This window comes from Copadichromis virginalis, linkage group LG5 (assembly GCF_057382275.1).
Source record: "Copadichromis virginalis isolate Kocher_CV1m ecotype Utaka linkage group LG5, C_Virginalis_male_GT1.1, whole genome shotgun sequence".
In the NCBI taxonomy this organism is placed as follows: domain Eukaryota; kingdom Metazoa; phylum Chordata; class Actinopteri; order Cichliformes; family Cichlidae; genus Copadichromis; species Copadichromis virginalis.
In genome coordinates this window covers 21,534,350-21,547,895 of record NC_140622.1, presented here as the reverse complement: position 1 = coordinate 21,547,895, position 13,546 = coordinate 21,534,350, and the positions used below count along the sequence as shown (strand labels likewise).

At 39.3% G+C, this 13,546-nt stretch overlaps 1 protein-coding gene across 2 annotated transcripts in view; it reads left to right on the top strand.

Annotated features, from left to right (window-relative positions):
* srgap3 (SLIT-ROBO Rho GTPase activating protein 3) overlaps positions 1-13,546 on the top strand; it is a 56,179-nt gene that overhangs the window by 16,644 nt on the left and 25,989 nt on the right. For both annotated transcript variants that reach the window (XM_085456660.1, XM_085456659.1), the window contains exons 3-4: positions 7,866-8,028; positions 11,636-11,698. In XM_085456660.1, coding sequence (XP_085312786.1) covers positions 7,866-8,028; positions 11,636-11,698 — 226 coding nt within the window. The remainder of the gene's footprint in view (positions 1-7,865; positions 8,029-11,635; positions 11,699-13,546) is intronic.

Below are 13,546 nucleotides of genomic sequence, written 5' to 3'. Positions count from 1 at the left end.
CTAAGTTTTTGGCTTCTTGTTAGATTTGAATTTAAATGGCATTTCATGACCTACTTGCTTTATTTCCTTTATCATATGAAGGTCAAGTCACTTTTTCTCCTCACTAAACACTTCCTTCCTTGATGCTAATCACATTGCAGCATTATATAACAGAATGCTCCCATTTGTTTACGTGCTGTCAGGGAATGTCTCTTATTACAGTCTTCGCCTTTATGACAGCTTCAAAGGTCAGATTATTCTAGCTTCACAATGACTGCTCAGTTCATTAGAGGTTTCAACTCTTGAATGTTGGACATACTACACGCAGTTCACTTTTGCCACTATAATTGAGAACTTAGCTTTCTAACTTTTTATCGAAAATGTAAATTAAATGTGCATAAATGTGCTGAGTAGCAATAAATTAAAAGCCATTACATTTTTACCCTGATTGTGTATTGTTGTTACCCCATTGGCTGGGTGGGCAGGCGGACACCAGAGTTTGTGAATGTGATAATATGAGAACAAGGCGATGTAGGAGTTTTAAATTGATATCACCATACCATCTATGAGTTTGAATCCCAGTGACCATGACTTCAAGATCAGAGGTTAACTTTTTTAAAAGTCACCTAGGATTTTCAAATCAATACCATAGATGCATCTACTAGGAGTGGAGGCACTGGTGACTGCCAGTGTTTTTTAAAGACGGGTCACAGGAGGGAACATTATAAATCCTGTAGCCAAGTACAAAAGCAAAAAAGGCAAATATTGCTAAATGTCATCAGATCAAAATCAGACCTCATGCAGCTTTGACCTATTTAGATTTGAAGTTCTGAAAGTACTGAAATGGATACCAGTGAGGAAATAAGGAATCGTCTGGCCAGAGATTACCACAACACATTGGTGCATGACTCACGCAGGGCATGAAATTGAGTTCTGCCGCTCCCAAAATCAAGCACCTCAGGCGAGCAGGCAAGCTTAGTTCAGTTTGGTAATGGGAGCACTAACCCAGCTGTGATCTGGCAGCAGATCTCAGACATAAATCTGCACCAACATACGCAGTATGTAGTCAAATTCTAGCTTCTGATTCTTGCAAATGGGAACAACACAAATGGATTTCCAATATTTCCATAAGAAGGTCTGTTTAATTCTCAAAAGTTGATAAAGAAATATTAGTGTTTTGCCTGATTCTTAAAAATAAAACTGATTATTTTGTTCAGGTGTCAAAACCTTTTCGAGAGAGGTGTGTAAATATCCTGCATTTGACACATTAAGTGCAGCAGGCTATTAGTAATAACAGAATCAGTAGGTAAAGTACTGATTTCACAGAGTTAATACTGGTAGGGTTATGCTTTGATGTATTATTTATTGCATGTCATTGATGCATTACTGTGTAAGCAGCAATTGAATAATATAACTGGTCTTGGTAGCTGCAATGTAGTTGCACTAAAACTATTTCCTGTTTTGCTTTTTTTATCCTCTGAAAGTGTGAGTGCAAAAAGGTGACAAGTCAGCTCAGTGGGTTACTAATAATATATTTATATTAATCTTGCTTTGTTCAGTTTGGTAGTGGGAGCACTAACCCAGCAGATGTGACGCATAAATCTGCACCAACATACGCAGTATATATTCTAACCCTCCACCTCTGATTTTAATTATGATGCCTAACAAAAAAACATTTTTTTGTTTTTATGTGAAAACCTTGTTTGAGAGAATTGTGTAAACATCCTGTATTTGACATACTAAGTGCAAAAGTCTATAATTAATAGCAGAATCACTAATTAAAGTTTAAACAGATTATATAAAGTGAAAACTGTTAGGGTTATGCTAGTGATGTATTATTTATTGTTTGTTGCTGATGCATTAAAATGTAAGCAGCAGTTTTGATAGTATAACTGGTCTTGGTAGCCAAAATGTAGTTGTGCAAAAAGTACACGATTTCCTGTTTTTTAACCCTCTGAAAGTGTGAAAGTTTGAAAAAAAAGTCAATGTATTGGGTCACATGTAATACACAGTAATACATATATTAATCTCGCTTCAGATTTGCAGATAGATGATTAAGTTCGTGCCTTGACTTCCACTTTTAATTTTTAACCAGAAAACCAGTGTTTTTAATTTTCAGAAGACTTGTGTAACTCTGTGTACACAAGGCCGTGTAGTGTGTGCGTTCTTTTTTTAGCAGTATTGAACAGTGTTTCTAAAGCAGATGAGGATTTGGCTGCATAATTGAGCTGTATGAGTGTATGAATGGGTGTATGTTACTCTGAAGACAGCCTCACAAAAACCAGCACTGCTAGTTCGAGACAGTGGCTTAACCTTTTGACTCCACAGCTGATCCATGCAGTGATGGACAAGTGTTAGAAGAATAATCCTGAGATATCCAGTCTACTTATGCTTTCTGCTTGTGGTGAGCCGACAGGTGTTTCAGTGCAGTGTCTGGGCAGAGATCTCCTGCACAGACATAAACAGGTCTAGAGTAAAATGATATTTAAGCAGACGTGACATTTTAAAAGCTTATTAGACTAACTGCTAGAGAATACTCTGGACTCTGTCTGAAAGAACTGATGCGCTCACAAACCACTAACGGAGGAAGTGTGGGTGGGGAGGATGTAAGGTTCACTCAGGCCACACACACTTTTGTGTGTGTTAGACAGAAACACATCAGGCCACAGTAAATTCAAACTGTCCCATTCATCAACCAAAGTGAGTTCATAAGCTTTTGATAATGACACAAAAAGGTTTATAACATTACCGCACCTTCTTCCTTGAACTCCCAGTCTGCAGGCGGGCAACCACAAATCCTGGTAATCAGCCGTGACACACCCTTCAGTCAGCCTTTCCTACTACTTTAGTGTAGTTAAGTTAATGAGGAGCCACTAAAACACCAAATGGGCAAGAAGAGCACTTGTGTTTTTCTTTAAAAAAGACAAAAAAAACCCCACTTTGGTGGCACAAATTATGCAGTATTCAACATCAAAGTCACAGAAATGTACATTATGCCTTTCACTTATACTTTTTTTTGGAAAAAAAATGTTTTCACTCTCGCTTAGATGACCATCTTTCATCGCAAAGGAAGCCATGCTCAGGAAACCTTGTGCTGTACTGCTAAGGGGTGCTTCATAAGCAGCTTAGTGGACATCACCACACAGCGGTAAAATGGCGTCATTCTGACCAGGACAGACTTCCATATGTCCTGGATCCCTGCCTACAGCTGCTGGCTGAACCCTTCCAGTGCAGATTCATTAGCAAGCTGAATGCCACTGTGATTTACAGCTACTGCAGCTAAGGCTACACTGCAGCAACCCAACCGAGAATTATTTTGCTCTGGCGCTTTACCCTATTTGCCTCAGTGAAAAGACACACTGAGAGGTTACTTAGGTGTTCTGTGCTACAGTTACGGTGCAAGTGCTTTTCTTTCTCACACCAGGGTGCTCCCACATCCTCCAGTGTTGTTATTAAAGTGTTTGGACTCTATTTACCATGTGCAATGTGCATTTTTGTTTACGAAATACTCCGAGATGCTAGAGAACTGCATAGATGTCAAATTGGGCAACGCTTTTAATGCCTTTTCTGTACAAAGTGATCATGCTTAGTGCCGTACGGAGTCACCGCCTATTTTATTTCGAGCCAGGAAAAACCCTGCTTATTGGATCCTTAGAGACAACAGCTGACTTGATTTTATTTATGGGACAGATGTTTACGAGTAAATTATGAGCAGGTTTTATAAAGTAACCCATCAAATTAGGATGGATTGATATTGTATGTCCGTGATATAGATAGGATGGCAAATCATGCAGCACTAATATGGATAACAACCTTGCTGTGGAGATGAAGCTGGGGTTATAGCGCCGTCTAAGTTTGTGTGTATGCTCATTAGGTTTGAGAGGAATCTGGGGAAAAAAGTCTGATGTCTTTATTGAGATCTTTGTGTATATCAGGCTTTCCTTTTAGTAATGACCTTTGTTCATTCAAAGGACGTCACGGTTCAGATGTCACAACTTGAAACTGTATAGCTGGATATTGTCATGTTTCAGCATTACACATTTTGATCCAGCCTGTGCTCGTAACAAGCTTTTCTTTGAGAAGCCTCGAAACATGATAATGCTCTTCGGTTATGATTCGTCTCATTTTAGGAATGCAACGACCTTTTTAATTGTGCTTTGCAGGCTTGGCAGACAAGCATCAGCCTAGAGCAATGACTTTAGTTCCATTGGTTTTTATAAGTATGGCTACTCTGGTGGTCTGAGGTTCAAAGAGTAAAAGGTTGAGTTGTATCTCTTGTAGTCAGTGCACAGCAGTTGGTGTGACGCTTTTGCAAATCACGGTGTGCGGATCAATAGAGTAGCTGTTTTGCAGTTTGCGTTTCAGATCTTGTCAAAGCCCTGTGTCCTCTTCGCAGGCACTGCCCCATGCTCTGCCCTGCTCTGCCCCATCTGTCTGTACAGCTGTGCGTTATCAAGTGCTGGCAGTGTGTCTCCTCGAAAAAAAACCCCAAAGTAAATGGTGTGCAAATCAGCGATGTAGCATATTTAAGCTGTGCTGAAAAATGGGGGCAAAAGAAAATTTAAATGGCAAAGCAAGCTGCATGTGCCCACGTGTCCCTTGTCTTTTGAAGCTGTTTGGCACTTTCTTCTTTTCCTTGGCTGTTTCATTGATAAGCAGCAGGCAAGCAGTGTGGAGCGGATTAAAGGCCTTTATAAAGCTGAGTCCTGGTTTGATAAATACACACTTCCTTCTGGAAATCCTGGCTCAGACACATCAGAGGCTCTTGGTGATTAGATGGTGGCATTCAGAGCAACCGTGACTAAAGCACGGCCACTCTTCTATACAATACTCACTTGTTCAGAGTATGCATATTAAGGAGACAGCCTGCCATCATTTTATCCTTGAATCAGAGGATTATTGCTATACTCTCCAAACACGCTCTCTTTTTTTGTTTCTCCATTCACTTTCACTGACACTGTGTCTCATCTTCTTCTTCATTCTCTTTGAATTGTTCACAGATCATGCTCAGTGTATGTACCTGCATTACACGGGGAGCAGAGTCTAAAACTATGCAGACAGGCAGACAGGGCTTTGCTGAATGAGACGAATATAACAGGATGCCAGAAAGCTGCACTCGTCCTCCTCCTCCTCTTCCTCTTTGTTTCTCTAGAGACTGTCAGGGCTCATCATTTGCCTTCTTCTGCATGTTAATGATATTCCTTGTATAAATACAGAGGGCATGAAGCCATTCAAAATCAAACCTTTTGAAGCCTTCAAGATTAATTGACCTGCAAGTTCTCACTTGATATTCATCCTTCTACAGGAAATTGGCAAGAAGTGGGTAAAACGTAGAGATTGAGGAATGAATATCTTTTATGACTGATATATCTCTGTAGAACCAGTACAGAACAAGGTTGTGTCTCAGTACTGTAAAAAGTGGAGGAGCTACATTTAGTACAGAGTTAACAGGCTCTGCTCCCACACAGGCCTAATTACTGACCTTATGCTCCTAATTTCTGTGAAAATAGGGCACCAGTGATAAAACAAGGAGATCTTGTGTCCGTTATCACTTTCTTTTTCTTGTTGCCAAGGTTTTATGCCACAACATTAAAAATCTGTGCCCTTCCATTTTCATGCACTCACACACCAAAAAACATCCTTCTACATTTTTTAAAAAACTCAGTGAATGAAGGACATTGGAACTGGGTGCAGTGATGTTACATAAAGCAAAAAAAACTGAGTTTTAAGAATTGGGACAAGCTTTAAAGTCTATTTGGTACGACCAGCTAGATATTTTGATCTCTCTTAGACAGTTTTCTTGTAATTTCTTTAAGTAGTCTTCAGGAATAGTTCTCCAGGGTTCTTGAAAAGCAATCAAAGCTCTTCTTTGGATGTTGGCTGCTTTTTGTTCTGTTTTCTGACAAGGTGCTTCAATAATGTTGAGGCCCTGCAGAAGCCATTCTTAAGAAAGGCAAATTGGGAGTAATCTGCCAGATTACACAAGAATTGTACTGAAAATTAACAGGTCTTATGATTTTACGAAGTGATTAATCCAACTTGAAAGTTTTGGTTCAAACTGTGAGAAAACATGGGTCTATCGATATTCTGCAGAGTTTATACAGCGAGAAAACAGCTTTTTGGTTGTTTTTTTTTATAAGCTGTGTGCTTAAAGTCTGTTGAGTAAACTGCAAATTGCTATTTATTTCAGTGTGGCATGAATCTGGTGCTCCAGTCAAGTTAAACAGATATTAAAGGAAAAAGTAACCATACTTATAGACCACAGGTCCACTACCGCTTTAAATCATCATAGGCGGGCCTGGGATTTATGCCTGTAGGAAGTGTTCGGGGCTTGGGTGGAAAGCTGAGGTGGATAAAAAGAACTAAAATTGGAGCTTGGTTGTGCTTAGGGATGAGATGAAGCATCTCTGGCCACTTTCAGGGATTAACAGTGAGTAGAGGTGCCTGTTCCCTAAACCTCTCAACCACAAACAGCAATTATACACCAAGGACCTGCTTCTCTTATGGGAAGATAGGTCAGTCAAGAAGAACTGGTACAAAATGAGGGATGGTGAGACAGTCAAAGTAGGTCATCCCAGAGGAATGACAGAGAATATGGTCTTTATTAGACCTACTAATGTTGGGTTTTGCTATGTCCCACTTGTCCTTTACACAGTCTTACAAATGAGTTCATATCACTATAATAGAGTTAGTTAATTGCTGAATAATTGTATTGACGTATGTGACGTTTGATTAACACTTGGCTTATATCGGATCTTTACTACTCAGTTTTTGTGGTTTTAAATGAACTGACCTACCGTTTGGATAACGGGCATGGATACACTATGTTCAGTTTAACATGAAGAGGCAGGGTGCACAGTAAATGGACAGATCAAGTTTACTTCAAATGCTATCCTATTTTCTGCTCCACAAGGATGTTATGAAGATGATGTGCTGCTGTTTGTATCCTGTCAGCCTCTTGTAAGTGTGTTTAGAGGCAGAGTTAAGTAAAGAAATAATGGTGGAGGAACTCTGGAGTAGCAAGATATCAGCTTCATTAGATGCGATTAGCATTATGGAAGCTCTCTGAAGGGGATGTCTTTGATGTTGGTGCTGCTCGTCTTTTTCTTCCCCTCAACAGTGAAACCCAATCCTCTGCTGTGCTCTGGTTCTCTCCCTTCTATGCTCTTACCCCCCTCCCCGCCCCCTTTGTCTCTTCCTCAGGGTTGCTTGATTGATTAATGCTCAGATTGAATCCAGACAAGGGTATGGGTTTGAAGGGATTGTGCGTGTGTGTGTGCAGTTGTTCAGTGTCTATGTGACTTGGTTTAAAAGCACCCGAGGCCAAGACAGTTTAAACTGATTATGCAGCAATCAGGGCCTGTGACTCTCTCGATCGCTATGGTCACGAGCATTATGAATTTAACCACTTGGTGCCTTGCTAGCTATAGCATTGCTTGGAGTGTCTTGGAAAGCAAAAAGGACGTGATAGTGAGAGGGATTAACACATTCAGTTAGGTAAAATCTTTATTATTATTATTTTTTTATCCTAACAATAATTTTGTGTTAATCTTTAGCCAAACTTTGTTGTATCTGGCTGGTGAAATTCCCATCAGTTTTAGTTGCACAACAACATGCAAACTCTACACAGAGAGGCCCCAGCTAACCATAAACATGTTGTCTATATTGAACTTAATAGTTTATTATAAGCCATAGCTAGCTCTGAGTTGTGGATAGCTTTAGGTACAAGTGTCTGTTCTTAGTGTGTCTAAACTATAATTTTACTAAATAAATCTGAACATTTGAAGCAAAACTTTTTTTTTTTAGTTTATAGTTACCACCTGTGTGAGACCTGATTCTGTTCTGAAAAGCTCTTTAACAGTCCTCTATGTCTCTTATTGTCCCAGGAAAGATCAGCACTTGCTGTCATCCGTAAACTGCTGGTATCTGTTGCTGAACCAGACGAGGCGTGAGAGCCGTGACCATGCCACCCTCAGTGACATCTACACCAACAATGTTATTGTCCGCCTGGCCCAGATCAGCGAGGATGTAATTCGCCTGTTCAAAAAGGTAAGACCATCAATCTCCTTCCTTTTTTTCCTACTTTGTTACCAATGAAAAGATTTCAATATGCAGCCAAACCTCTGCTCTGCCTTTAAGCTTTCATTTTGCTGATTAAGTGCATTAAGTGCACATGGAGTTCGTAAGATGTCTAGGTTTTGCACGGCCTACGGAGCAGTAAAAGCAGCTTGGGGGACAAGCAGAGACTCCCTGGTCTAAGAATCTACAGCTCGTACTAGTGTGAGCAACACCTGGCTCTCTGTCAGCACATTTTAGAAATGACTGAGGCCCTATCCAAACACCAGAAGGTTGTTTTCACCTTGCAGGCTTTCCTGTAGTGAACTTAACTCTGCTTATGAGGTTTGATTCTGATGCTCTGTGTGTGTGTGTGTGTGTGTGTGTGTGTGTGTGTGTGTGTGTGTGTGTGTGTGTGTTTTCTGCAGGAAATCATGAATGTTTATACTAAAATAAATGAGCTTTGGTTAAGTGTGAGACGGGGCAAACAAAGACAAAATGTAATCTGTAAAAACTTTACAAATAGTTTTTCAAGTAGTAAATAAAATAGGAATTTTGTTACAGGTAATATCTCTGATATTATATGAATATTAGTTTGTTATGCTACTGTTGATGGGCTCATCAGAGTTAGAAGGGTGTGTTCTGATGAATGTGCTAATAGTCAGTGGTAATATAATTACAAAAGGTGTGGCAAGTATGAATGTACAGAGTGCGATATTTTCCTGTTGTCTTCTCTGTTCTACATCACTTTTAATTTCAAACAGAATACATTAATAATCTTCTTTTTTCGTGCCTTTTATTGAGGGAAGATTTTAAAAATGTACGTTCACTATAAAGGGCTCTGTAAGCGCCACAGCTCTTACAGTGTATTGCATCACAGTTTTTACTCACTCAATGAAACCTTCCTCATCCCCCAAGCCTCTGCAGTACACGCTGCAGTCTGTCTCACCTCAGAGCCACTGATGCATACAGATGCCGTTCACCAGCTGCTGGAGCCCTCTCAGGGTGTATCCAGTTCATTACATTCAGTTCAATGATTGTTTGAGAAGAACTTATTGCTTGTGATCCAGATAAAAACAAAGCTGCAACATCAAATCCCTTCTTTATTACCAAGGCTGTGTTTATTTTCCTCTTCTGAGCGTACTTTATAATCAAGTTTCTGTTACAGAAACATTTTCTTTTGAGATTCTTTTATAATTATAATTAGGTTAGTTTGTGACTCATGGGTTGCAAGTTTTTTCAAGCACAGTTACCATAGCAGACCAGGGTGTGGACAAAAAAAGGTTACCTTTCATATATCAATGAACGCCTCTGATCTGTGGGTGGATGTGGTTCAAGTTGAGTGTTTGTACTTCTTTTACCTATGTTGTGGGGACATTGCATATTGTGGAGTCCCAGTATGAAAATAAGCTAAAAATAAACTCCGGCAAACAAAATGTGTTAAAGTTATGTCTAGATTCAGGCTTAGAGTTAAGCAAGCAGTAATTATGCCAAGGGTAACAGTAAGTCTCCAGAAGAGAAGGGCAGGAGCAGGTCCCCATAAGACAATGAAAGTAAGTCAGTGTCTTGCTGTCTGAAGTGATGAAAATACTGTGTGTGTTTGTGTGTTTTTGCGTTCAGCTATGCTTTGTCATTGGTGCAGCAAGGTTTCATTATAGCAAAATACATCCGTTATTGATCTGCTTTGTTCAAATATGAAATGACTGTTGCTGAGTCATTATCTTCCATACACCAGAGAAAAATGAGTCAGCTGTTTTCACTGTTAAAAAATGTGTCTAAGAAAAGTTGTGCACATGAGGAGATGCATAATCTGTTCTGCTCAAAGTCATTGCCGTATTTGGCAAACCACTTGTTTTGTTCATTAGCAATCATCATCATAACATCATGTTTGCTTATTAGTATGTTATTGTGTTGCAGTTTTTAGCTGAAATGTTCCCAGTGTTAATGGCTAAGGTGACACCTTCCAGGCAACACACAAAACAAGTGTCAAACAACACAGTATCACAGCTTAAAGGTTCTGGGAACTGTTTTGGGTCTCGTTTGCACACCAGCTCTACTGAGGAACCTTGGGACTTCATGTACCTCTTGTTTTTCACCACTCCATTTTGACAGTAGGATTCAGCCTTCAGCAACTTCAAGCTTAGTTTACTTCTCAGAGCTTAGCCCTAAAACCTCTGTTATAATTCACAAGTAGCTGAATTTGATTTGATGGTCAGGTAACATATTTCATTTTGGCTGTTTATTCTAGAGACATTAAAACATCCATGTAGTGATCGTTCCTGTTTGAATCATGGGTTACTGAGTTTTAGCTTCCTTACTCAAAATGCCCACAAATTCTGCCGGCGGTGGTGCAGTGAGTTATCTCATAGCAAGAATGTTCTTAGTTTGAAACACCTAGTTGTCTTCAGCCTTTCAATATGTTGTTGCTTGTTCTTCCTGTGGTTTGTAGCTCTGATCCCATAGTCCAAAGACACGATTGTTCGGCATATAATGGCAGTAGGCGTGGAACTGGGCATGAGGATCTTTCTCACTGCTTCTCATGCTATTACCAGTGGTATACGCTCCAGACCCCTGTGACCCTCACTGGGTAAGGGTTAACAAAATGAATGGATTGAGAACAAAACTGGTTCTAGGCTAAGAAAATCTACGTTTTCATTCAACACCTACCCTGAATGTCAACTAAAAAAATACCTATGCAACCCGAAAAAGCACAATCTTTGAAAATAGAACTCCGGGTTTTGTGACATAAAAGGACAACAAGAGTTATTATAATGAAAAGCCAATTGAAGTAAAATTATCAGGAAGTTTAAACAGTTTTATATTTCGGGTTGTACTGATGTTTATCTGTGTCATTCTTTTTCAGACATAACACTTTCACGTCACTTTGTTAGGCTAGGAAGGTGTTGCCTCTGTTTTTGAATGTGTGAGACCATCAAACTGAGATATCCTGTTGTTGTATTCTCACCTCAGAGTCTTCATATTAAGTCTTGTTCCCCCACCACACAAACAGGTGTCAATGCATCGACTGTTATTTATTTCTCCTTCTATTAAAAGGCATGTTCTGTTCTGTCAATTGAAGTTGTAAGAGTATTAAAAGCTGTAAGAAGAATTAACTGAGATATTTTACAAGCTGTTGCATTGTTGAGGACATAGAATTGATCTGAATATGTAGTGTAGTGTGCATTAACTGCAGGAAATTAGAGTATTGCATTTCCTGCAGTTACATTTGGTCACTGTTGACTGACAACAGAGGTTGTGGGTGTCCTAGAAAGGTGGAAATGCTTATATGTTACTGTATTCTCAAAATTTGTTTGTAATAAGTACAATTACCCATTCCAAAACACTCCGCTGCTTGCACATTTTGAAATATATTTTTTTGCAGTTGTGCCAATTCTCACTTGTATGCGGGGTTCAATGAGAAAAGACACCCTCTGCACCAGTCTTTGTGGTCATCCATCTAATATTTCTTGAGTTGTTTCTCTGTGACTCACCAAAGTCACAGCGCCAGCATAACAACTGGAGTTTGAAACATCGGGTCACTGCTGATTGCTCAGACAGTATTTGTTTTCTTACCCCTGTTCTGTCTTCTTGCCGTTTTCAGAGCAAGGACATTGGTATCCAGATGCACGAGGAGCTTGTGAAGGTGACGAATGAACTCTACACTGTAAGTAATAGACTGTGTCTCCTGCAGATCGATCTCTCACACCTCATCTCTTCACTGAGCTCTCCCAAAGTTCTTTCTCCTCACTGTCTTCCTGATGTTTTTTCATGTTCTTCTGTATTCCTTTGAGTTAAATAGCTTTCAGTCATGGCTCGTCTCTATTCCCTTTGCTGCACCATAGTAGAAACTCTTATTAACACGTGCATGGATCTCATCTTTCGGTCTTTACTTTCTTTGTGTGTTCCTGAAAACATATTGGTTCCTTTTAGTGATCATGGAAGGGTTATAGTGACCTTGCAGCCTTTATCTTTCATTCTGTCTTCCTTATTAAAAAGAGAAATTGCCTTTCTCCCTTCAGATTTATGGATTCAGTTTTTTGCACTCCTTATTATGGGACTGCCTTTAGCCTTGGACAGGGTCAATGAAACTTTTAGAGTTGTACTGAATCAAAAGAAACCAGTTTATGTTCTTATAAGCTTTGTTTATCTTTTCTTGTATTGTTAAATGGTCAATGTCAGTGTCTTCCCTGAGTGTTCATTGCACTCTGTTTACTGTATATACTTGTTTGAATATTCAAGATTAACGTTTGCGGTAGGTATGAATGAAGAAAAAGAAAATTTCATTTTTCCCCAAGGTTTACCGTTTCAGGGCTCAAATTACTAACATATCTGGTTGATTTCAGGGTTCACATCACTGACTGCATCTGTGAAGAGCTGTGAAATAATTGCCTGCTGACACATAAGTGTGCCATTTTAATGAAATGTGTTTGCATAAATCTGTCAGAGAGTAGAGGTGCTCATTAAGTTTAGGGTCACCTATTCTAGCTCAGTTGCTTTGTTGTGCTTGATACCAACACTTTGTATATATGCAGCAATTCTAATGAGCAGTTTCTCTGCTGGTACAGTGCGCCTCTTATTTATTTATTTATTTTTGTCTTTGTAGAAACACTCATTTTGCTTCATTTTGACCGTAGCCCGTTGTTTACCCCATTTTTCTCGAAAAAGCTGTTTTTTTTTTCCTTTTTTTTACCCTTCGCTTCTGTTCAACCACATTTTAACTTCATACCAAGCAGCTTTCTCATATCCTGCATCTGCTTCCCATATGTTTTAATTTAAAACAGGTTAATGGTGAAATGTCATATTGATGGATGCTTTGTGATATGAATTGTAACTATAGTTTGAAAGTTTTGTCCTCAAAAGGTCCAATATTATTAATATTTCATTTCAGCTATGAAATGTCAACTCTAGAGAACTTTGATTGTCAGAAATCAGTTCAGTATAATAAGATCTCGATATTAATTAAACAGCATGTCTACAAAGCCTGGGTGTCACGCATGCCGCATTGCTGTAACAATAAAAGACATGGGCTATATCATTTTACATATATTATGATTAATGTTTCTAATTAACTGCAGTGTATTGGCAGATTTATCATAACTTTCCTCTGCAATATTTCTCCAACCATTTGCAGTTGTACTGTCTTCACTGTACAGTCATTAGCAATAGCTTACGAACTGCTTTGCTTATGGCAGGATTTTCTGCAAGAGACCGTGTTGATAGATTAACGTATGTCTGGGATAGCAACAAATGGTACTGGTGCTGCGCTGTTAGTCTAATTTGAGCGCTTATTGAGGGATTCAGTCCACCAAACTGGACAAGCACCAAGCAACTTCAGCTTCTTCTGCACCCTGAGGTGAAACAGAAGAGATGGCAGAGCTGCCTTAAATGACTTATTCATATGTGCAGTGTGATGAAAGTCAAAACCCCAAAGGCAGTGCTGGCGACCATCATTATTTAAGCTATCTGTAGATTTGGACACAGCACACAGTGTTCGGGTTCGCATGTGAGGTAA